Here is a 25,752-nt window from a genome sequence, read left to right on the forward strand (position 1 = left end):
AATAATTTTACCCAAAGGTAAAATACATAAACCTCAAGCAAAGTGCTGGACGCGGCGGCACACCTGAGAGGTGGATGGCACTGAGGCTTGACACGTCGTTAGAGCAGCGAGATGATTACTGAGCTTCTCCGCTGCCGTCCTTTGACCCCCACATCTGAGATTGCTAAAAAGTTATATGGTCTCTGATTGCTGATGGAAAAGTTTGTAAGACTTAAAAAAGCTGCTTCAGAAACTCATACATAATGGTCTCAACCAAGACGACTGAAGGCACCAAAGAGCTTGTTCCTCCTGTAAAGGACTTTCAAGGTCATTATTGTACACGGAGCACAACTTCCAGGGGGTCACAGCGGCACAGCAGACAGCTGATTTCTTTTGTCTGCCTCAACTAATGCTAAGAAATGTTTTCGTGAGATGTTTTATCCAGATGTAACTATTGAATGGAGTATATAATGTACGAGCAGTGATGGGTTTATGACTGAGTATAGTGAAAGAAGTGCTAATGTACAAGATAAAATAAATATATATATTTATGTCCCTTTTAGGTCTTATTCAGAACAGTTACGCAACAGATTTTTCATCTGGATTTTCTGATGGTTATTACAGAGGATATTTTATGAATTTCCATCTATACATTGCAGAAAAAAAATCAGCAAAGTAAATTACCTGGTATTGTGGATTTGATGCCCTTAGAGGGATTGTCCGTCTTTAGTCTACAAGTCTGCAATCATACAGAGTGACTGCAGACTTGGGAATCCTCATACCATGCGCACTGGTGCTATTGTCGGGAGCGGCAGATCATGCATGACCCCAAGTCTGCAATTTGCAAACACGCGGTCACATGCTGACTAGACCTTGCTCATTGCCAATAAATTGTGAGAGGCCGGACACGTTTAGTCAGATTGTGGCCAGAAGAATGCAAATCACATTCTTGTGGTCACATGACTGCCTGCTCCCAGTTCTGGCCCAGGAGAATCCTCACAGTATTCACTGTGCGCACTGTGAGGATTGACAAGTCTGCCACCACAAAGAGTGACTACAGAATTGTAGCCTAACGCCAGATCTAGTTATGAGCGAGCGTGCTCGGATAAGGTGTTTTCCGAGCATGCTTGTTTCCTAATCGAGTATTTTCTATGTGCTCGAAAAAAATGCTTGAGGCCCTGGAGCTGCATGTCTTAGGGTACCGTCACACTTGGCGATGCATCAACGATCCCGACAATGATATGACCTGGTAGGGATTGCTGGTGCGTCGTTACGAGGTCGCTGGTGAGATGTCAAAGAGTCAAATCTCAACAGCGACAGAGCAACGATACGGAACGATGCGACGGTCGTTGGGACCCTGTCTCTCAGACCTGTAGTATTGAGGTCGTTCGTCGTTGTCCCTGTCAAACACAGCGATGCATGCTGGCCAGCGGGACACCAGCGATCAAAAAATGGCCCAGGACATTCGAGCACGATCAGCGACATCGCAGCATGGGCCCGATTGCCGCTATGTGTTACACGTAGCGAGATCGCTGTTGCGTCAGAAAATCGGTGACGCAACAGCGATCTCGCTATGTGAGACGGGGGCTTAACTTCTGTGCGACAGTCGCAACACATGCAGGGATTGCCTAACAAACAGCAGCTAATGGCCCGATGCGGCCTACGTATATACGTATATACAGAGTCAAAAACTTTGAGTTTTCTAGTTTAAACCAATTCAGAAATCTTCATCGGAGAGTTTTTGGAGCAGTTTTTCATTTCCTGCGACGGTTTTGAAGTGTTTTATGCAGTTTGGAAGATTTTTTTTAATTTTCGAAATGTCTATGGAAGCATTTTGTTTCGACAACACCTAGTGTTACGTTCACTTTGTGAAATGGACTCACTAAGCCCCACTTAGATTTCCCTTTTCTTCATTCACTTTGAATTTTGTTAATTGATAAAATAAATTATTAACGTTTCTATTTTCTAAAGTATTCTTACTTTGCTGCATGATTTTTCACCCCTGCCTAAAACTTTTGAGCAGTCCTGTATATCACATTGAAATAGAAGATACTTTTCCTGAATATGAAACAGAAAATGTCTATATGTCAGACAATAGGTTTATAAAAAAAAAAAAAAAAAATGTTCAAAGCAAATCCGTGTCATTTTAGCATGTGCTCCCCTCTGCACAGCGCTGAGCGCCGCGGTATGGTTCCCAGATGTACATGAAATAAAATCAATCTATCGGCCTTATTGTGAGCCTCAGCAGCCTGCCAATGAAGCCTTTCATTTGTAAGAGAGACAGTAGACAAAAACAATGAGACAAGGTTAAGGAGAAGCTGGAAGGAGAGCATATAGCAAATGAATAAGTAATGTTTAAATGTCCAAGTCTGATTTACTTGCCAGAGATGTATGAATTGAAAAGCTATCCTTCACACGCTGTCTTCCAGTGGTATGCAAGATTTTTAGCCGAAATCAGTGAATGGAAAAATTAGCCCTGGGGACAAGCTGTAGAGGGTTCAGAAGTAACTAGTGCCTGAAGGGTCCCAGAGGCACCTATGCTACATAAGAAGACAGCAATATTCATACCTCCTAACGCTGAAGGATTGAAAATATATTGGGGTGCACAGCGCACCGAGACATAGTTTTACAGGTCTGGCACACCGCTAAGACCACCTAGTTCTTTTTGTGTACCCACACAGAAATAATGCCCCTAGTAAAGCTCCTTCGTGATTCCATACACTTTAATACCTCTTTTATGGCTGCAAAGCAGTATGGTGCTCTTACAATAACAAACAGTGTAGTTAACCTCGGTAATGTGAAGCACAGGAGAGCAGGATCCAGCACAAATAGTGTTGAGAGGGTTTTTTAATGGGCCTGGATGTTTGGTCCGGGTTTTAGGAATGGCCAGAAGAGTTGGGTGGGACTGGCCTTTCCTATATAGCCAACTCCAGGGTTTGAACAACTTTTTTAAGGTAGCTCAGCTGCCCCAGTTGGTCTGTGTTTGTGGAAGGAGTAAAGAAAAAGAACTGTGATACCCTGGGCTATCCCTTGTAAGACACTGACTGAACGTACTTTGCTCTAAACAGGTGAGCAAGTGTCTGTGATATAGAGTACCATTCCTGTTTACTTTTACCTTCATCCCAGGTAAAGGCTGTCTTTGTTTTGTGAACCGTGATGGCATATGGACTCGTCAATAAACCGCTCACTATTTAAACATAAGAACTTACTGCCTTTGCCTAATTAAACTGCTATCAAAGAGCTGCAACTCTATAACTTGCTCACAGTTTTTGAAATTTGTAACAAACATCTTAGAGAACTAACAAGAGATCTTCTGTGGATGTCAACTTGCGCAAATCCTTCTGTCTCTTTGTGTGATCTCAGACAGACTGGATGATGTGAGATCAAGGCTCTTTCAGGGGCTGGATCATCACTTTGAGAAATCCTTGTTCTTCTATACACTATAGTTCTTAATGTCTTTGGCAATTTTTTTTAATCTATGACAAAAAGAAGCGGTTTCAGAAAATTGGCTCTGAAACCTCAATACAGAGATATAGTTTTGCGGTGGGTCTTCAGACAGTCGGCACACCTCCACCGAAGTTTATCGTCTACCTGCATTGAGATGACCACTATTGATCAAGCACCTCTTGATCCCATTATTTTTTTTGCCCTTGTCTATCTCTGTTAAGGGTTAATCCACTTTCTTTGTTCAACTTCCCGGTCTTTGTTTGACTGCCGAGAGAATGGCCAGCGTGTGAGCGTAATTTACATTTCATATGAGAAAATGTGATGCATATTTTTTTTTTTTTAATATTTTTTTTTGCTTATTTCATGGCGACTAATTGCCAATTACTATGGTAATGCTATAATTCAGCGTGTGTGAGGTCTAGGAATGAGAAATGATAGGTAACTTCTCCGCTCTGATTTCTATGGCAACAAAACTTCATTGTCATTAAATAGCAGTTCCGATATATGGAGGAAGGTCCCAGTAATTATAGATTTATTTGGCCATAAACATAAATAAGAGCATCGCATCCATCCAAAGGTCTTCTCCTGTTTTATTTGCGCCGGGGCCAAGCTGCTACACGCGGTGACAGCGCCTAATCAGACAAAATGTTTACTATAAAAATAAAAGATGGGGTATGAATCTCCACAAACACAAGAGATGCTCCGTAGAACACACTTTATGGTAGCCATGAACCATGGTCTTCCAGCTCCAAGACACCACTTAGCTGGCAAATGAAAAAATATCACTAGATATATTACAGCAATGTGTCAAGTGACACTCCGAATGTTCAGCTTTCATGGTGAGTACGAGATGAAAAATAATGAAAAAAAAAAATCCACGAGAAAGTCTCCATCATATTTTGCTTGATGGATGAAAGAGATTATTGAGCCTATTTATAAAAAGCTCCGCGGTTTACTTAAATATTAAAACATGGCAGAGTGCGGTCTGCCGGATATTAGAAAGTTAAATCAAGGATAATATTTCTGTTCCTGCCGGATTAGAAAATACTGTTATAATGATGGTGGCTAAAGCTATAATACTAGCATAAAGGATGGCACAAATATTAGTAGTAGCAATATTTCAAACATGATAAATAATATTTGGGATGATTAATATTTCGGAAACAAAATGTGACCTAAAAAAAAGCTCCGTGTGACCTGCATTTAATAATTTTCCCATTGATTCCCGGCTGAATTCTGGCTGCTGTACAGAAGAAAACATGACAAAACAGGGAACGTTTCAGGAGATTCATGCTGCCCAATGCACAGGCAGCATATATTGCAGCCTAGGAGCATGATTGCATCCAGTTTTATTATTCTCCTGGGTTTCAGAGAAGTTATACTTTGAATATTTGGGTGGGGACCATAGACTATTCAAATACTGTCCCCTGCTAGCTCTTCCCAGCGCCTCTGCAGCTGAGCCGACTGGTGGCACAGCAAGACTAGTCTGGCCTTAAACTATAATCCCTGGCTAGCTCTTCCCAGCACCTCTGCAGCTGAGCCGACTGGTGGCACAGCAAGACTAGTCTGGCCTTAAACTATAATCCCTGGCTAGCTCTTCCAAGCACCTCTGCAGCTGATTGACATGTTTCTCCCTGTGTGCACATGAGAGAAAGACCTGTCAAACAACTGTAGCAGCTCTGGGAATACCCAACTGGTGACACAGCAAGACTAGTCTGGTTTTTGACTATAATCCCTGGCTAGCTCTTCCCAGCACCTCTGCATCTGACTGGCACATTTCTCCCTGCGTACACATGAGAGAAAGACCTGTCAAACAACTGTAGCAGCTCTGGGAATAGCCGACTGGTGACACAGCAAGACTAGTCTGGTCTTCACCTAAAATCCTTGGCTAGCTCTTCCCAGCATCTCTGCAGCTGATTAACACATTCCTCCCTGGGGGTACATGAACAAAAAACCTTTTCAAACAACTGTAGCAGCACTGGGAAGAGCTGACTGGTGGCACACAAAGACTAGTCTGGTCTTCGACTATATTCCCCAGCCTCAGCAGCTGATTGACCCATTCCTCCATGTGTACATGAGAGAAAGACCTGTCAAAAAACTGTAGCAGTACTTGGAAGAGCCAACTGGTGGCACAGCAAGACTTGTCTGGTCTTCGGCTATTATCTCCGGTTAGCGCTTCCCAGCACCTCTGCAACCGATTGACACATTCCTCCCTGTGTGCACACGAGAGAAAGACATGTCAAACAACTGTAGCAGCATGGGGAAGAGCCGGTTGGTGGCACAGTGAGACTAGTTTGGTCTTTAACTATGATCCATGGCTGGCTCTTCCCAGCACTTCTGCAGATGACTGATAGGTCTCTACCTATATGCACATGAGGGAGAGACCTGTCAATCAGCTGCAGTAGCACTGGGAAGAGCCAACCAGAGATAATAGTCGAAGACCAGATGAGTCTAGTAGTGCCACCAGCTGACTCTTCCCAGTTCTGATGTAGATGATTGACAGGTCTTTATTTCATGTGAACATAAGAAGACACCTGTCAATCATCTGCAGCAGCACTAGAAATAAATGGATTATTGCAGGATTAGTCTAGTTTCCGGTTATCAGGAAGCCAGGTGCCATGCAGGACTAGTCTGGACTCTGGCAATGTTCCTCGGATGGATCTCCAACAACAAGGTCCTCCTACTGGTGGGAGCCAGCACCATTGCAGACCACCAACATGCATTATAGCAATAGGGAAGGCAAGCAGCAAAACCAGTTCTATGTACCATGTAGTGTTTTCTGTGGAGTGCATTGCATGCAATGTGTGATAATTGGCTGCACCATTAGAAAACAAAGCGAAAAGACTTGCGGAACATCCATTCATCATATTCAGGAGTAGCTAAACACGAAATTGGCAGATACACATTTTACCGAGAGAAGCATATTAAAGTTAAATACCAAAAAAAAACTAATGGGATGAATTTTAACCATGATTTATCATTTAGTTATTAATTGGTAGAATGGTATGATACATGAGCTTTACTTTTTTGTAATATTAGCTTTACTTATTTGTAATATTACATTAATTTTCCGTATCATTATCTCGTATGCATATATGTGGTTGATAATCGTTGTCAAGTGTTACTTAACAGAAAAAAGTTGAATCTATGACTATGTGGTATGTAAATCAAGAGTTAAATGTGACTCTCTTGTGATTGGATAATATATATTTTTTAATAATTTTCACAACTAAACAATGTCTAAAGGCAATTTATTCACTAGAAACGCATCAGTCTCATGGAGAACCGATTTTATGCTTTTTAATGCATTTTAAATAAAGATAAAAAGTTTTGTAAAGAAGTGATTGAGCTGCTTGTCCTTCCTAGTCCTTTGGTTCTTGAGTAGTTGTTCTTTAACACCGATGCATTTGGTGTATTTTAGACTGGACTAAAGGTTGAAAATGAAGTGTGCATCTGCGTTGAGCAGGAGTAGATTTCTGCCAAAATTTGTGATATTTTCTGGCCCAAGAAGACTTATTACGTTGTTTTTTTTTTTAAAGTTGATGACCACACCCCTTTACATTATACCTACTTTACAGCAGAAAACTGTGCCTAAATTGCTAGTCTTTGGGCAAATTGCATTTTGTTTTACCCAAAAACAAATGTAAACTGATTAATAAATATGGCCCATAATGCTTTCTCATTAGCAATATTCCAGCAGTTTAATTTGCTTCATCTTAGTTCCAGTGAATCTATATACTGTATTTTGAACCTCAGGGAAACTACGTTGTGTGATCTTCAGTTTGACAACTAGACTGATACATCCTCTCCTGTACATTCAGAAATCCAGTCTTTGCAAGCTACAGAACGATCTCATCAGCTATAAAATCACTACTGGTCTCTCATTTCACCAATTCCACACCCTTGTGTCTCTATGTATGTTCCCCATTCAGCTCAAGGCATGTCATTTCTATTTTATTAGACGCATCTGAGTACTGATTAGCTACAGTATTACAGCTTCTATGACACAATCTATCCTATTTGTATGCAAAATGTCTAGTGTATACCATCTGCCTCACATTAATGTGCTCTGCCTCCTGCTTGTAAGAGCTCACAGGGGGAAAACATATCACAAGCAGGAAACACAGAATACATTGACACTCTGCACTGTGAGGTTGAAGACTCGCAGTCATCTACTGTATCTGTTGCTATTACACATGTGAGTCAAAGCAGAACAAGAACAGTCCTGTGTATCAAGATGGCAGACATCCTTGAAATGGCACATCAACTTAAGATGTTAGAGAAAGTCTCATCACAAGAACCCCAACATTATTATTGAATAGTTGCCTATGTTGCACGTTACAGACAAAAAGTGATTGATGGACTTTTTTTTATAACTTTACAATGGTGCATAAATTAACTAGTTTTCTCAAATTGAACTGTGTATATTTGAAATATTCTCTGCTGGGGAGGCACGGCCATTGAATTCTATGGACTGTACTGGACAGTAAATAATATGAATCCAGAGAAACTCGGACTGACGTGCAGTTGTTTTGTTACAGGTGTTCGTTAATGGGGTTCGATCTTAACAGACACTGGCAGGACCCATCTCCATGGGCTCACCCTACTTTGTATGGAGTGAAGCAACTGATTCTAGAGATGCACAACAGTCCAGTAAGTTCTATCATAACTTATATAGAATGCAGTTATGGTGCTTATGCATGCATATGTGCCTAAATGGTATTGGACATCAAAAAATTTAATTATATAATTAATATTAGAGATGAGCAAATTGATTTGTTACTAATAAAACACATTGCAAATTTCCTTCAATTTTTGGAAATCTTAGAAAATTTGTAAAATTAAGGACTCAATTCTCAAGAACTCAGGTAAATTGCAGCCATGTGTCTTTCATTTTGCTGTCTTCTTTTGGGGCAAAAAAAATTATAATTACATGTTGTAGCCCTGCCCTTCACCTGTCTTTGTACAGCCACAGTTCTCTGATCCTCTGTGCTTCTCTTTCGATATTCCTGTTCTCCCTTCCAACATTAAGGCTTGTGATTGGCCTAACGGAGTCATGTGCATGGTGATGCTCGTCATTACCATCGATGATGACCATTGCCACTAAATGGAGTGATTCAAAGACTGGAGAGGCAGACTCCAAAGTAGCGACTGAGTGTGTTTGTTTTGTCAATCTTGCTAACCACTGCCTGTTGTAAAGCGCAATCTACATCTAGCAACAGAGATGCTGAGATTGATTACAGGAAGCTGGCAGAGGAGAGGGTTCTTTGTTTCTCTGCTCTTGCTCTCCTGTCTGTGAAATGACACCTAGACATAACATAGAGGTCAGCTTACAGCTTTATGTAGACAGTCATTGACAGTGGCAGGAGAAATACATACTGGGAAGTGTAAGGGAAAAAATGTTTTCTTTCTAACAGTGCTGGTAGAATATTAAATAAGAAAGAGGAATCAACCACTCAAACAGTGTGGATGGAAAAATATACAAGATGATAATCTGGATGGATCCCAAACTTATCAGATGGGTATGTGCACCCAAAGCAGTTTTACCTTGTTGTGGAGGAGGGGGTGCAGACAGGAACATGAGGGCGTGCATTTTTGCAGATTTTGTATGAGAGGACAAGTACACTTCTTTCCTGGAAATTACATTATATTCAGTATCGCTCACTACCTCTTCATAGTCATTGGCTGAAAACCTTTAAAATGTATTTACCCCCCCCCCCCGATGAAGTCGATGAGTGAGCAGAATTGGTAATTATTATTAAGATGGAAATTGCATCAAATCTGGAAGGAACTAAATCCTGAACGTTTCCATTCTGCATATTAATACGGCAATTTTTTTTTTTTTAAACATCTAGAAAAAGAGCTTCTCGTTACTTAAATGGAAATCCTTCGAAATATTTAACATACGGAGCCCTCTGGGCATCCGTTTAAGCTTTGTGGGAGACCGGACTAAAGTTTTTTATGAGTGTTTGAAATAAAGTTCTATTTAAGCTTTTGAAAGGAGATGGATTCTCTGTAATATTCCCAGAGAGCTTGTGTTCAAGACACGTTAGGTCTTTGAATCATTAACCAGGCACTGATTGATTGAAACATCATATTTCTTTTGCTGGATGATTTAAATGATGTATGCAGGGCAGAGCCGGCTCTGGTTGAGAGGATTATACCTCTCTGGATTTTCGAAGTTCACTCCCGAGATATTTCAAAGATGTATATTTTTGTAAAATATTTTTTTTTATTATTTTTTCTCCTTTGCTTTACAAATAATTGACAATTATTTATACTTTGAGGACACTGAGCGGTTATGTTTCTCAAGTTGAAGCATAATATTTCATTATGCATCCAAATTTTCCCATGGTATGGTGTCGACAGGTTTAACTTTTGATGAATTGGTGCAGCAAGGCACCATTCACATGGCAGATCTGATTGCAGGCACATGGAGTCCTACATGTGGCCAACTGGTCATAGCTTGGTGCCTACGTGAGATGTAAGAATCATAGAATCGTAGAGTTGGAAGGGACCTCCTGGGCAATCTGGTCCAACCCCCTGCTCAAAGCAGGATTCGCTAAATCATCCCAGACAGATGTCTGTCCAGCCTCTGTTTGAAGACTTCCATTGAAGGAGAACTCACCACTTCTCGTGGCAGCCTGTTCCACTCATTGATCACTCTAATTGTCAAAAAGTTTTTTCGAATATATAATCTGTGTCTCCTCCCATTCAGTTTCATCCCATTGCTTCTAGTCTTTCCTTGTGCAAATGAGAATAAAGATGATCCTTCTACAATGTGACAGCCCTTGAGATATTTGTAGACAGCTATTAAGTCTCCTCTCAGTCTTCTCTTCTGCAAACTAAACATTCCCAAATCCTGCAACCTTTCCTCATAAGACAGGGTTTGCAGACCGGTCACCATTCTGGTCGCTCTTTTCTGAACTTGCTCCAGTTTGTTGATGTCTTTTTTATATTGTGGCGCCCAAAACTGGACACAGTATTCCAGATGAGGTCTGACCAAAGAGGAGTAGAGGGCAATAATGACTTCACGTGATCTAGACTGTATGCTTCTGTTAATACATCCTAGAATTGCATTTGCCTTTTTTTCTGCTGCATCACACTGTTGACTCATATTCAGTCTGTGATCTATTAGTATACCCAAGTCTTTTTCACATGTGCTGTCACTTAGCCCTATTCCTCCCATTCTGTATATGCTTTTTTCATTTTTATTGCCCAGTTGTAGTACTTTGCATTTTTCCCTGTTAAAAACCATTCTGTTAGTTGCTGCCCACTGCTCTAGTTTATTTAGATCTTTTTGAATCCTCTCTCTTCTCTAGTATTAGCTATCCCTCCTAGCTTTGTGTCATCAGCAAATTTAATAAGTTTACCCTCAATTCATTCATCTCAATCGTTGATAAAGATGTTGAACAATACAGGGCCCAGGACAGAGCCCTGTGGTACCCCACTTGAGACATTCTTCCAACTGGATGTGCAGCCATTTACGACCACTCTTTGGGTCCGATCACTAAGCCAGTTATGAATCCACCTAACTGTTGCCTTGTCCATTCCATACTTAGTCATTTTTTCAATAAGGATCGAGTGAGATACTTTGTCAAATGCTTTGCTGAAGTCAAGATATGCTATATCTACAGCATTTCCCTGATCCACCCAATCAGTGATTCCGTCATATAAGGCAATTAAGTTATGTCTGACATGACTTATTAGTTACAAACCCATGCTGACTCTGTTTAATCACTTCATTCTTATCCAGGTACTGACATACAGTTGTGGCCAAAAGTATTTTGTCAGATAATGCTCAGTTTCTTCCTGAAAATGATTGCAAACACAAATTCTTTGGCATTATTATCTTAATTTAATTTGTCTTAAATTAAAAAACACAAAAAGAATTGTCCTAATGCCAAATTGGATATAATTCCACACCAAACATAAAAAAGAGGGTGGACAAAAGTATTGGCACTGTTTGAAAAATCATGTGATGCTTCTCTAATTTGTGTAATTAACAGCACCTGTAACTTACCTGTGGCATCTAACAGGTGTTGGCAATAACTAAATCACACTTGCAGCCAGTTGACATGGATTAAAGTTGACTCAACCTCTGTCCTGTGTCCTTGTGTGTACCACATTGAGCATGGAGAAAAGAAAGAAGACCAAAGAACTGTCTGAGGACTTGAGAAACCAAACTGTGAGGAAGCATGAGCAATCTCAAGGCTACAATCTCCAAAGACCTGAATGTTCCTGTGTCTACCGTGCGCAGTGTCATCAAGAAGTTTAAAGCCCATGGCACTGTGGCTAACCTCCCTAGATGTGGACGGAAAAGAAAAATTGACAAGAGATTTCAACGCAAGATTGTGCGGATGTTGGATAAAGAACCTCGACTAACATCCAAACAAGTTCAAGCTGCCCTGCAGTCCGAGGGTACAACAGTGTCAACCCGTACTATCCGTCGGCGTCTGAATGAAAAGGGACTGTATGGTAGGAGACCCAGGAAGACCCCACTTCTTACCCTGAGACATAAAAAAGCCAAGCTGGAGTTTGCCAAAACTTACCTGAAAAAGCCTATAACGTTTTGGAAGAATGTCCTCTGGTCAGATGAGACAAAAGTAGAGCTTTTTGGGCAAAGGCATCAACATAGAGTTTACAGGAGAAAAAAAGAGGCATTCAAAGAAAAAAACACGGTCCCTACAGTCAAACATGGCGGAGATTCCCTGATGTTTTGGGGTTGCTTTGCTGTCTCTGGCACTGGACTGCTTGACCGTGTGCATGGCATTATGAAGTCAGAAGTCTACCAACAAATTTTGCAGTATAATGTAGGGCCCAGTGTGAGAAAGCTGGGTCTCCCTCAGAGGTCATGGGTCTTCCAGCAGGACAATGACCCAAAACACACTTCAAAAAGCACTAGAAAATGGTTTGAGAGAAAGCACTGGAGACTTCTAAGGTGGCCAGCAATGAGTCCAGACCTGAATCCCATAGAACACCTGTGGAGAGATCTATAAATGGCAGTTTGGAGAAGGCACCCTTCTAATATCAGGGACCTGGAGCAGTTTGCCAAAGAAGAATGGTCTAAAATTCCAGCAGAGCATTGTAAGAAACTCATTGATGGTTACCGGAAGCGGTTGGTCGCAGTTATTTTGGCTATAGGTTGTGCAACCAAGTATTAGGCTGAGAGTGCCAATACTTTTGTCTGGCCCATTTTTGGAGTTTTGTGTGAAATGATCAATGTTTTGCTTTTTGCTTCATTCTCTTTTGTGTTTTTTAATTTAAGACAAATTAAATGAAGATAATAATACCAAAGAATTTGTGTTTGCAATCATTTTCAGGAAGAAACGGAGTATTATCTGACAAAATTGCAGGGGTGTCAATACTTTTGGCCACAACTGTACATGTTGTTTAATAATTTGTTCAAAGCTCTTTCCTGGTGTAGAAGTCAGACTCACTGACCTATAGTTGCCTGGGTCCACCTTCTTCCCCTTTTTGAAGATGGGAACAACATTTGCTCTTTTCCAGTCTTCTGGGACTTCTGTTCCCCAAGAATTTTCAAAGATTATGGAGAGGGGTTCCAAAATTTCTTCTGCTATCTCCTTGAGTACTCTGAGGTGTAATTCATCTGGACCTGGAGACTTGAATTCATTTAGGTCCTGGTTCCTAGTCCAAAATCTGTAACGTGGCTCTCACTTATCTGCCACATATGATACTGGTGTCTTTTTCTATGGCACCCACTCATGCAATAGGGCTCGAGTGTGACCGCTCACTCTGCACCCCCAATATGGTTTCACCGTACTTGGCAACTTTCTCATAATGCCAAGGAGGCTCTAGGAATAAGGTAAGAAGTCCCAGACTCCCGGAAAAATCAGCATATCTCCCGTGCCGTGTTGAATCTGCCTAAAACATCACGGAAATCAGTTATGCTAGAAAATGTATTTAAGGAGGTGAGAAATAGATCATAGAATGTAATGGGGGAGTGAAGACATGGTGAACAGCACAGATTACAAGGCTTAAGAAAAGGCGGTGACTATATTTGAAATTTGCCATCCCTTCCCAGATTTTTCTTGTAAAAAGTTGGCAAGCATGAGTTACATCCCAAGTGTCACTGTATGACTTATTATCAACATATTTTTCAGTTGAACCCATAATGGGTGTGGAATTATGATATTGGAGCAGAGAAGACTCTTTCTGCAGAAGAAGTGAGAAGAGAATATATTTCAGCTGCCAGAGGGGGAAGAAGACTAATAATGTCCAGTGCCAGAGGGGGAAGGAGACTAATAATGTCTAGAGCCCGCCCCTAGCAGCTCCCATTAGTAGCCGTTTTTATAATAGAAACGTCAATTATTTTGGCACTTTTGGCATGAAATGATTTATAAGAAAGCCCGTTAAATTAAATTGTATACAAACGTTTCTATTGATTCCATAACTTCTGATTGATTTAATTAGAAACAAACAACTTTTCCCCCAAAATATGGCCGACAGGCATAAAAACAGAAATTTACCAACGCGCAATGACCAGTGATTTATACCAGTACGTTGAAGGAATTGAAGTACAGTTCAGGACTGGAAATCTATTTTTGCCATGATTACTGGCGAGAGGACCTTTAAAGTGTGAGCGATGAGGCCTGGTGTAGGGGCTTGGGTGATGGATGTGTTCGTAAAGGTCAAGGTAATTCCCAGTACAGGCCTCTGACCTTTCCCGATTGCAGTACTGTGCTGGGACTCACAAATACATTTCATTCAGCTGCAGAATGAGTAACAGACAGGACATGACAAAGATTTACTGTACACCAGATTTGGAAGACCCATCATATTTCTCCGTTATTTCATGGAAGCTTCCATAAGTAAACAGGAGATGAGACCACTCTGCGCTCAAGCCTGTATTGGCGTGCCCACAATTCAGTGCACTTTACTTGGTGTCCTGGGTACAATGGTAGAATTATATAAGAAATGAATGTCCATGTTGCTGATCTGTAGGTAACATTCCAAGAAATGCTTCTCAAAGATTGGCAATGGGTACAATGCTCAATATCAATAATACATCATTACATGTACAGATGGGTCCTTTTCTTTCTTTTGCCCTTGGCTCAAGATAACCAAAATTGCACCAAAAGAAAGGATATTACACTTACTCGTTGGGAGATGTTCGTGGCCAAAGTGTCCAGGTGATAACTGGTCAGTTGATGGGATTCCACCAACGGAGACCCCAACAATTCCAATAATGGAGCTAGGAAATACTCCGTGAGACCAGAGCTCATTTTATTAGCTAGTTACCCTCTATCATGTGAATCATGGATAACTAACCAAACCAGATTCAAGAAAAAGTAAGGTCAGATGGTAGAAGGTAAAAGTAGGATATAGACTTCCAAGATGAACAGGAGAGGTTAGTGACAACTGCTTTGTACTGAGGTCTAAGGGGTAAGGTTTCTCCTTGTGGAGAGTGACATACCAGCTCTGGCTTGTCAAGGTACGGAGGCTTATTCGCCGTGCAATGCTCCTCTGGGAAAATAATATGTAAATTGCCTCTTCAGAGAGGAAGTGGACTTGAACTCTATAGCGCCACCTGTTGGTAGTAGCGATCCTACAAGTCACAATGAACCCTTAAAGGGTTGATTAAATCGTTAAAGGGTTGATTGTGACTTGTAGGATCGCAACTACCAACAGGTGGCACTATAGAGTTCAAGTCCTCTTCCTCTCTGAAGAGGCAATTTGCATAACTGCTCTGTACATATTTGTGTCTTAATAGAATAACTAGAGAGACAAAAAGCAATATAGGGTTTTTTTCCGTGAACAAAGGGACTAGAGAGAGCGCTCATCTAGTAGGGTTGATTAGTTTGGACGATAATACGATATCAGCGTCTTTTTCAAGTGATAAAAACGATTGCACCTAGTAGGGTTGTGACAGTCACAACTCCTTTAGATAGAACATAAAGGCTCTCTAAAGGACCAACAAATAGATAAGATGCCACTGTGCATCATAAGGTTGTGGCCTTGTGGCTCCCAACTTTTGAAGAACAGAAAGAGGAACAAAGTATGCGGTGCGCTTAGCACGTCACGGCAAATTTTGGGCACGCCCCTGACCACACCCCAGTTCATGCCCATTTATCATCTCCTGCCACGAGTAGATGTCGGAGGGGCGGTGGCAGTGAGGGACATTTAGCATTCACTCAAGACTGAAGGGCATAGACCCAAATCCGGGACTGTCCACTGTACCCGGGACAGTTTTGACTAGAGATGTGTGGATCGATTCACGGTCAATGTTATCTGGCGGCTGGACGGGAGGCCACAAATCTCTTCCATTCTGGCTTTTGATTAGTCAGGGCTAGTGCGACGTCATCTTTGCGTCCTGCTCATCTCTAGTTGGCACCTGTGGATTTATTTTTTGTTCATTCATTCACAGTCGGAACTTCCAGAACTTTCTCATCTTTATGTAGCTTCACCATTAGACATCTGGATTTTGATTTTGCACTTTTTAAGGCTCCACATAGAAGCCTCCAGAGGAAAAAAAAGCTTAAAAACCGAAGTGTTCATCTGCGTTCAGCTTCATGGCCTAAATTTCCAAGCATGTGATTCCATAACATCTCTGCCCTCTGTGCATCTAAAGACGCTGCTGATCTGTGGGGTTTTGGTGCTTTTCTTCTCTACGGTCTTCAATGTGGAGCCCGAAAAAAACCCAAGGAAAAAAACGCCATTGCATTTTTAAGCTCAGAATCAAAGCTTTTTTGTATTATTAAAAAAGTTTAACATCTGCACCAAAAAACGCATCCAATATGGGTGGGAACCCGCATAAAAGAAGTGCGGCAAACACGCATTAAAAAAACGGGGCAGTCGCATCTTGAGGAAGTGACTGGCGCTGTGTGCTCATCGCCGTCATCGGCATTGTGGATGGGGGCCAAAGTTGCGAAATGGACAAGAACAGGATGCTGTGATTATTTTCCACCTAGACTATTGGTTTGCGTTGGAAATTGGCCATGTGCCATCATGGCCATCATGGACAGCACATGGACCGAATATACTATGGTCTGAACGAGCCCTAACCCTGAGGACAGCTCCTGCTCATAAGAATTGATGTTCCAATTTTGCAGTTGACGTCCGTTAACCCTACTGCATCTCTTTCGGGTACCTTGTCGAAGAGATGAGAACAAGGGGCAGTAATGTGTGAAGGACGCTATACCAAAACATTCTTTTAGAAGCTAGATGAGAAGCTTTCCTTTAGTCATGCGGGAATATAATTTATCAAATTCACAATTTTTGGATCCATTACATCCATTCTAAGAGTCCATAAAATTGGAACAATCCGTTCAAACGTCGACATTTCAAGAAAACAGCCCAATCTTCTGCTGGAACGTAGATTTCAAGCCCGCAGCCAATAAGTTTCCCAAACTTTTTTATGTAAGTTTGTCCTTTAATGACATGACGGTTTAGTAAGTTGTCAAATCACAGTCTTCATTAAGTTTCTCCCACTGCAGGGAAATGCATCATCTGAAGGTAATGCAGATAACTGCAAGGAAAGGATGTGACAGGAAAGGTCACTTAGGAAAGTGAGAAACTCGCGGTGCGCGAGCATTCATCTATTAGTATAAATGCTCCTTATTGTCTGACTGATGATAACGCCGCCAGAGATGATTGCCTAAATTCTAATTTCTATAGTCCTCACCAGATAATGGACCCAATCCTCATTTCTAATGATTTCATTTTTATTTTCTGATAAATACAAACCTGTTAAAAAAAGAGAATGTAATTTATTAGAGAAGTTATACAGGCCTAGAAAAATATGGCTGCCTTGTACAATAAACAGCACCCCCCATTGTTTACAGGTCATGACTGGTATTACAGCTTTAAAGTGAATGTGGCCGTGCTGCAATACCACATACAGCCTGTGAAGAGGTGTGGTGCTGTTTTGAAAAGAAAGCAGACTCATATTTCTAAAGCTTTTCAACCCCATTTAAAGTTATTTTGGGGGAAAATAAAAGATTTATGGCATTTTCTTTTACGACTGAGAATAGGTCTGAGCTGCAGAGGTGTAACTATAATGGTTTCATGGGCTGCATTTGCAAGTCCTGTGCCCTGAAGCCTACAGGGAACCATAAGTAGACCAATACTATCAAATATCCACACAAGTATTGTGTATTGTGAGGACATTTTGATCAGAACTTACTATACATTATCGGATCTGATAAAATTCAAATTTACAAGATTGCAGGTTTTCCCAAGAAATTTTATTTGCAATTAAGCTATGGTCTGCAAATTGAATGTCCCTTATAATGTTCTAGGGTCATCGGAGCTACCTCTTTTTTTCCCCCACCATCAATCACGTCAATGCTCACTTGTCTGGCCCCTCTGCTACATGCTGCCCGCTGTCCAGTCATCAGAGCCACCTCTTCTTTTCCCCTGCCATCACTCACGTCAATGCTCACTTGTCTGGACCCTCTGCTACAAGCTGCCCGCTGTCCAGCATTCAGAGCCACCTCTTCTTTTCCCCCGCCATCACTCACGTCAATGCTCACCTGTCTGGCCCCTCTGCTACATGCTGCCACTGACCAGTCATCGGAGCCACCTCTTCTTTTCCCCCGCCATCACTCTCGTCAATGCTCACTTGTCTGGCCCCTCTGCTACATGCTGCCCGCTGTCCAGTCATCGGAGCCACCTCTTCTTTTCCCCTGCCATCACTCACGTCAATGCTCACTTGTCTGGCCCCTCTGCTACATGCTGCCCACTGTCCAGTCATCAGAGCCACCTCTTTTTTTCCCCTGCCATCACTCACGTCAATGCTCACTTGTCTGGCCCCTCTGCTACATGCTGCCCGCTGTCCAGTCATCAGAGCCACCTCTTCTTTTCCCCGCCATCACTCACGTCAATGCTCACCTGTCTGGCCCCTCTGCTACATGCTGCCCGCTGTCCAGTCATCGGAGCCACCTCTTCTTTTCCCCCGCCATCACTCACGTCAATGCTCACTTGTCTGGCCCCTCTGCTACATGCTGCCCACTGTCCAGTCATCAGAGCCACCTCTTTTTTTCCCCTGCCATCACTCACGTCAATGCTCACTTGTCTGGCCCCTCTGCTACATGCTGCCCGCTGTCCAGTCATCAGAGCCACCTCTTCTTTTCCCCGCCATCACTCACGTCAATGCTCACTTTTCTGGCCCCTCTGCTACATGCTGCCCGCTGTCCAGTCATCGGAGCCACCTTTTCTTTTCCCCCGCCATCACTCACGTCAATGCTCACTTGTCTGGCCCCTCTGCTACATGCTGCCCACTGTCCAGTCATCAGAGCCACCTCTTTTTTTCCCCTGCCATCACTCACGTCAATGCTCACTTGTCTGGCCCCTGTTATGAATGAGAAACCGAGGAGGAAAAAAAGACAACAAGCTAAGTCTCAGAAAACCAGAGAAGTTGGTAACTATGCAGATTGCAGATCCCTGATCTTAACCGCACAACTAGCAGCAGTCGTGGAGCGTTCCTATGTTGGTCCTAGACGCCTCGTCACAACCGGAGAACTACATAAGCCTAAAGCAGGAAAAGAGGAAAACTAACTGCCCCAGAGCAGACCCCAAAGGAAAGACAGCCCCCCACATGTATTGACGGTGAAACAAGATAAAAATACAAACAAAGGCAGGAAAATAGGCTGAGCAAACGATGGGGCCCGGCTAACTAAAAAGGACAGAAAAGGAAAGACACTGTCTGCAATCTGCCAAAAAAAAACCTACAAAAATATTGTCCAACACTTCTGATAGCAAAATTAACCCTGAAGTCACTAGACTTCTAAACCTATATCAGCACTCTGAAATATTCTGAGACAGAGCAAAAAAGAGGTCAATCTAATAAGGGACAAAAAGCAGATTGGCAAATACTGATTAATAGGAGTGGAATTTCAGCATAGCCCCAGCAGGGGCAGGCTGATTACACAAAAAACTGAATTGACCAACAAGCCCAAGTGTGAACATTAGCAAAAAACAAACTTAACTTGAGAAGACTGGAAGAGAGCTGAAGTCCAGGACCTGAGAAGCAGACTGAATCACCAGCACCTGGATAGGGCGTCGGCTGTCTTATATCCAGTCTGATACTCCAGAGATCCAATCGTTATCTTCCTCATCAGGTGGCAGATCACTACCACTAAAACCAACCGCACTACCTCCTGTCACCGAGAAAACCAAAACACAAAACAAATATCCTGGAATAAAAAAGTAAAAAAAAGTAAAAAAATATGTTGCAAAAATTGCATGAAGGTAGTAATAATAGTAATAATAAGGGTATTTAGTTAACATAATTTTGATCAAAATAATGTAGAAGCCATCCCGCCACGTCACGGCAACCCTTGTGGGACAGTCCTAACTCTTGTATTTAAAACCTTTCCACTTGTCAAGTGACGTGAATGTGAACAAGGACAGAGGGACTGAACCACCAGTAATAGTATAGGCCAGACAGGATGGATTTTCCAACTCAGAAACAGGGCGGTCACACCCTTATATGCACAGAATGCACAATGAAACAAATGAGACACTGGGTCTGAGCAGAAAAAGTAAATGAATGTGCATGCAAAATGTAATTGCATATGAACACATGACCTTTACACAGAGAAAACCAAAAGCAAAACACAAAACAAATATCCTGGAATAAAAAAGTAAAAAAAAGTAAAAAAATATGTTGCAAAAATTGCATGAAGGTAGTAAGAATAGTAATAATAAGGGTATTTAGTTAACATAATTTTGATCAAAATAATGTAGAAGCCATCCCACCACGTCACGGCAACCCTTGTGGGACAGTCCTAACTCTTGTATTTAAAACCTTTCCACTTGTCAAGTGACGTGAATGTGAACAAGGACAGAGGGACTGAACCACCAGTAATAGTATAGGCCAGACAGGATGGATTTTCCAACTCAGAAACAGGGCGGTCACACCCTTATATGCACAGAATGCACAATGAAACAAATGAGACACTGGGTCTGAGCAGAAAAAGTAAATGAATGTGCATGCAAAATGTAATTGCATATGAACACATGACCTTTACACAGAGAAAACCAAAAGCAAAACACAAAACAAATATCCTGGAATAAAAAAGTAAAAAAAAGTAAAAAAATATGTTGCAAAAATTGCATGAAGGTAGTAAGAATAGTAATAATAAGGGTATTTAGTTAACATAATTTTGATCAAAATAATGTAGAAGCCATCCCACCACGTCACGGCAACCCTTGTGGGACAGTCCTAACTCTTGTATTTAAAACCTTTCCACTTGTCAAGTGACGTGAATGTGAACAAGGACAGAGGGACTGAACCACCAGTAATAGTATAGGCCAGACAGGATGGATTTTCCAACTCAGAAACAGGGCGGTCACACCCTTATATGCACAGAATGCACAATGAAACAAATGAGATACTGGGTCTGAGCAGAAAAAGTAAATGAATGTGCATGCAAAATGTAATTGCATATGAACACATGACCTTTACACAGAGAAAACCAAAAGCAAAACACAAAACAAATATCCTGGAATAAAAAAGTAAAAAAAAGTAAAAAAATATGTTGCAAAAATTGCATGAAGGTAGTAATAATAGTAATAATAAGGGTATTTAGTTAACATAATTTTGATCAAAATAATGTAGAAGCCATCCCGCCACGTCACGGCAACCCTTGTGGGACAGTCCTAACTCTTGTATTTAAAACCTTTCCACTTGTCAAGTGACGTGAATGTGAACAAGGACAGAGGGACTGAACCACCAGTAATAGTATAGGCCAGACAGGATGGATTTTCCAACTCAGAAACAGGGCGGTCACACCCTTATATGCACAGAATGCACAATGAAACAAATGAGACACTGGGTCTGAGCAGAAAAAGTAAATGAATGTGCATGCAAAATGTAATTGCATATGAACACATGACCTTTACACAGAGAAAACCAAAAGCAAAACACAAAACAAATATCCTGGAATAAAAAAGTAAAAAAAAGTAAAAAAATATGTTGCAAAAATTGCATGAAGGTAGTAATAATAGTAATAATAAGGGTATTTAGTTAACATAATTTTGATCAAAATAATGTAGAAGCCATCCCACCACGTCACGGCAACCCTTGTGGGACAGTCCTAACTCTTGTATTTAAAACCTTTCCACTTGTCAAGTGACGTGAATGTGAACAAGGACAGAGGGACTGAACCACCAGTAATAGTATAGGCCAGACAGGATGGATTTTCCAACTCAGAAACAGGGCGGTCACACCCTTATATGCACAGAATGCACAATGAAACAAATGAGACACTGGGTCTGAGCAGAAAAAGTAAATGAATGTGCATGCAAAATGTAATTGCATATGAACACATGACCTTTACACAGAGAAAACCAAAAGCAAAACACAAAACAAATATCCTGGAATAAAAAAGTAAAAAAAAGTAAAAAAATATGTTGCAAAAATTGCATGAAGGTAGTAATAATAGTAATAATAAGGGTATTTAGTTAACATAATTTTGATCAAAATAATGTAGAAGCCATCCCACCACGTCACGGCAACCCTTGTGGGACAGTCCTAACTCTTGTATTTAAAACCTTTCCACTTGTCAAGTGACGTGAATGTGAACAAGGACAGAGGGACTGAACCACCAGTAATAGTATAGGCCAGACAGGATGGATTTTCCAACTCAGAAACAGGGCGGTCACACCCTTATATGCACAGAATGCACAATGAAACAAATGAGACACTGGGTCTGAGCAGAAAAAGTAAATGAATGTGCATGCAAAATGTAATTGCATATGAACACATGACCTTTACACAGAGAAAACCAAAAGCAAAACACAAAACAAATATCCTGGAATAAAAAAGTAAAAAAAAGTAAAAAAATATGTTGCAAAAATTGCATGAAGGTAGTAATAATAGTAATAATAAGGGTATTTAGTTAACATAATTTTGATCAAAATAATGTAGAAGCCATCCCACCACGTCACGGCAACCCTTGTGGGACAGTCCTAACTCTTGTATTTAAAACCTTTCCACTTGTCAAGTGACGTGAATGTGAACAAGGACAGAGGGACTGAACCACCAGTAATAGTATAGGCCAGACAGGATGGATTTTCCAACTCAGAAACAGGGCGGTCACACCCTTATATGCACAGAATGCACAATGAAACAAATGAGACACTGGGTCTGAGCAGAAAAAGTAAATGAATGTGCATGCAAAATGTAATTGCATATGAACACATGACCTTTACACAGAGAAAACCAAAAGCAAAACACAAAACAAATATCCTGGAATAAAAAAGTAAAAAAAAGTAAAAAAATATGTTGCAAAAATTGCATGAAGGTAGTAATAATAGTAATAATAAGGGTATTTAGTTAACATAATTTTGATCAAAATAATGTAGAAGCCATCCCACCACGTCACGGGAACCCTTGTGGGACAGTCCTAACTCTTGTATTTAAAACCTTTCCACTTGTCAAGTGACGTGAATGTGAACAAGGACAGAGGGACTGAACCACCAGTAATAGTATAGGCCAGACAGGATGGATTTTCCAACTCAGAAACAGGGCGGTCACACCCTTATATGCACAGAATGCACAATGAAACAAATGAGACACTGGGTCTGAGCAGAAAAAGTAAATGAATGTGCATGCAAAATGTAATTGCATATGAACACATGACCTTTACACAGAGAAAACCAAAAGCAAAACACAAAACAAATATCCTGGAATAAAAAAGTAAAAAAAAGTAAAAAAATATGTTGCAAAAATTGCATGAAGGTAGTAATAATAGTAATAATAAGGGTATTTAGTTAACATAATTTTGATCAAAATAATGTTAACTAAATACCCTTATTATTACTATTATTACTACCTTCATGCAATTTTTGCAACATATTTTTTTACTTTTTTTTACTTTTTTATTCCAGGATATTTGTTTTGTGTTTTGCTTTTGGTTTTCTCTGTGTAAAGGTCATGTGTTCATATGCAATTACATTTTGCATGCACATTCATTTACTTTTTCTGCTCAGACCCAGTGTCTCAATTCTCTCCTGTCACCACCAGAGGGAGAACGGAAGGGGAACTCTCAACTGGTGGAGCAGAAAATGAGTTCATGACAGGCCCTTCTGCTACATGCTGCCTGCTGTCCAGTCATCAGAGCCACCTCTTCTTTTCCCCCGCCATCACTCACGTCAATGCTCACTTGTCTGGCCCCTCTGCTACATGCTGCCCGCTGTCCAGTTATCAGAGCCACCTCTAGTACTTACTGTACATTGGGAAAGTTCTGTCTACTCTTTTTTGTACTTGTTCTTTAGCGCTATTATAAAATACCTATTAATCAGATTTGTAATATTTCTGTTCTTATTATTACGGAAACTCTTATTCATTCAGCGGCTGACGGCATAAGGGCTTGTTCACACGGTGCGGATTTTGCTGCGGATCCGCAGCGGATTTGCCTCTGCAGATCCGCAGGCATTGTACAGTACAATTCAAATCAATGCCTTTCCAAAACCACAGTGCACATGCTGCGGATTTTTCCGTACGGATTTGCTGTGGTTTTAAATTCGCAGCATGTCAATTCTTTCTGCGGATTCCGCAGCGGTTTGACACCTGTCCATTGCCCAGGTGTCAAACCGCAGGGGCAATCCGCTGGCAAATCCGCAGGGAAACCACAGGTCATTTTACCAGCGGATTTACCTGCAAAGCCACGCGGAAAAATCCGCAGCTCAATCCGCGCTGTGTGCACTCACCCTAATGTCTAATTAAAGCGTTGATAATAAATATTTCCAGCTTTCTAAGCTTGCTGATACTTTGCTCAGTAAATAATGATTTCTATTGTGCTACATTGTATTTGTGAAAAGCAACTTTATCTGGGAGCTTGGCAGAAGCTTTCGAGTGGGAGAGAGGTGGGCTATCCGAGTGCCTTCGGCGTGCTCGGAAAATATGTTTGAGTCCTCGCGGTTGCATGTCTCGCAGCTGTTCAACAGACGCAACAAATGCAGGGGTTACCTGTTTGATACGCAATCCCTGCATGTGTTGTGGCTGTTGAACAGGGGACTGTAACATAATATTAGAAGTCACTCGGTTAGCACCCGAGCATGCTCAGATAACACCTTACCGAGCACGTTAGCTCATCACTGATGAAAATGTGATAAAATAATACTGGTGATACAATACGTTGTGTACCGCAGTCAGATGAGCCCATACATGGAAAACACAAGCTCACAGAATAAAGAGACCAAGATATATACGGAGGAGGGAGTCGTGCCGTAAGAGCTTATACAGGGATAGTCAATACATCTGCAAATAAAACTAAATTACTGTCCCTTTATAAGAAGTGGAGGATAACCCCCGGGGAAAGTAAAGTGATTAAAATAGAGAGAATCCTGCCGATAAGAGCTTATATAGAGATAGTCAATCACACTAAATTATGGTCTCTTTATAAGAAGTGAAGGATATGTAAAGCGGTCGTCGTACAATTGTTTGGCCCTGCAATGTTTGTGCCGTCATGTTGCGATATAAATATGGTATTTAACTTAAAAAAAATCCTTTTAAATAGATCCACATATAAAGTAACAGGGAATACACTTAGAATTCCAGAAACCAGAGTGCAAACCCAGATTAGATGAATGAAGCAAAATAATCCCTATTATATATAATGCACATATTTATTGAAAAAAATCTATTAAAATACATATAGGCAGTATGAAAGATAATATAACTCTAAAAATGGAGCATGTATTAGACACTAGAAGAAAATCTAACAGTCACAACAACGATAAGTAATGACAAATAGATTAAGTAGAATGATGGAAATTCCTAAGGTACATAGAAATAGATGACTAATATATCAAACCCACAGTGGGAATAAGAAAAACTATAGTATTAACAGACCAAATAAATACGGAAGTTACAATCTTAGCTGCAATCTGGTCAACGTGTCCTTCTCTACACCATAGCGTGTTTCGCCCTGATTCATCAGGGGGTGATACTGCTAACTATTAATAGGGATAGAATAAGAAAGTCCATCCACAGGTGTCATGCCAAATGAAAGAGGTTATTGTGCCTTTGCTACAGCTGTGTGACAAGACATGGGGAAAAGTGACCCCCTTCTAACTGGGGTTGAAAGACATCTACTATGAGATTGTATTGCAAGAATTGTACCTTTCATCTGAAGAACTGTTCACCTGAATGGGCCACATTGATTGTTGCATTTTCCTCATACAGTAATGGCTGATTGGCTTACTAAAGACCAGGGCTGCCACTAGGAATTTCGGGGTCCCACACTGCCAAAAATGTTCAGGCCCCCTTGAGACTCTGCTCAGGCTCCACTCCAGCCCCGCCTCCACCCCTCGAACTGTCCACAGTCCCACCACCCTCTCTTGGAATAACTCCAT

The 25,752-nt window shown here is 41.1% G+C and overlaps 1 protein-coding gene across 2 annotated transcripts in view; it reads left to right on the forward strand.

The window, feature by feature from the left end:
• Nucleotides 1-25,752, forward strand: part of AGBL4 (AGBL carboxypeptidase 4) — a 1,778,944-nt gene that overhangs the window by 1,519,015 nt on the left and 234,177 nt on the right. For both annotated transcript variants that reach the window (XM_073579164.1, XM_073579165.1), the window contains one exon: nucleotides 7,968-8,079. In XM_073579164.1, coding sequence (XP_073435265.1) covers nucleotides 7,968-8,079 — 112 coding nt within the window. The remainder of the gene's footprint in view (nucleotides 1-7,967; nucleotides 8,080-25,752) is intronic.

The sequence above is a fragment of the Dendrobates tinctorius genome, unplaced genomic scaffold, assembly GCF_039654945.1.
Source record: "Dendrobates tinctorius isolate UK_male_01 unplaced genomic scaffold, ASM3965494v1 ptg000061l, whole genome shotgun sequence".
Classification (NCBI taxonomy): Eukaryota; Metazoa; Chordata; class Amphibia; order Anura; family Dendrobatidae; genus Dendrobates; species Dendrobates tinctorius.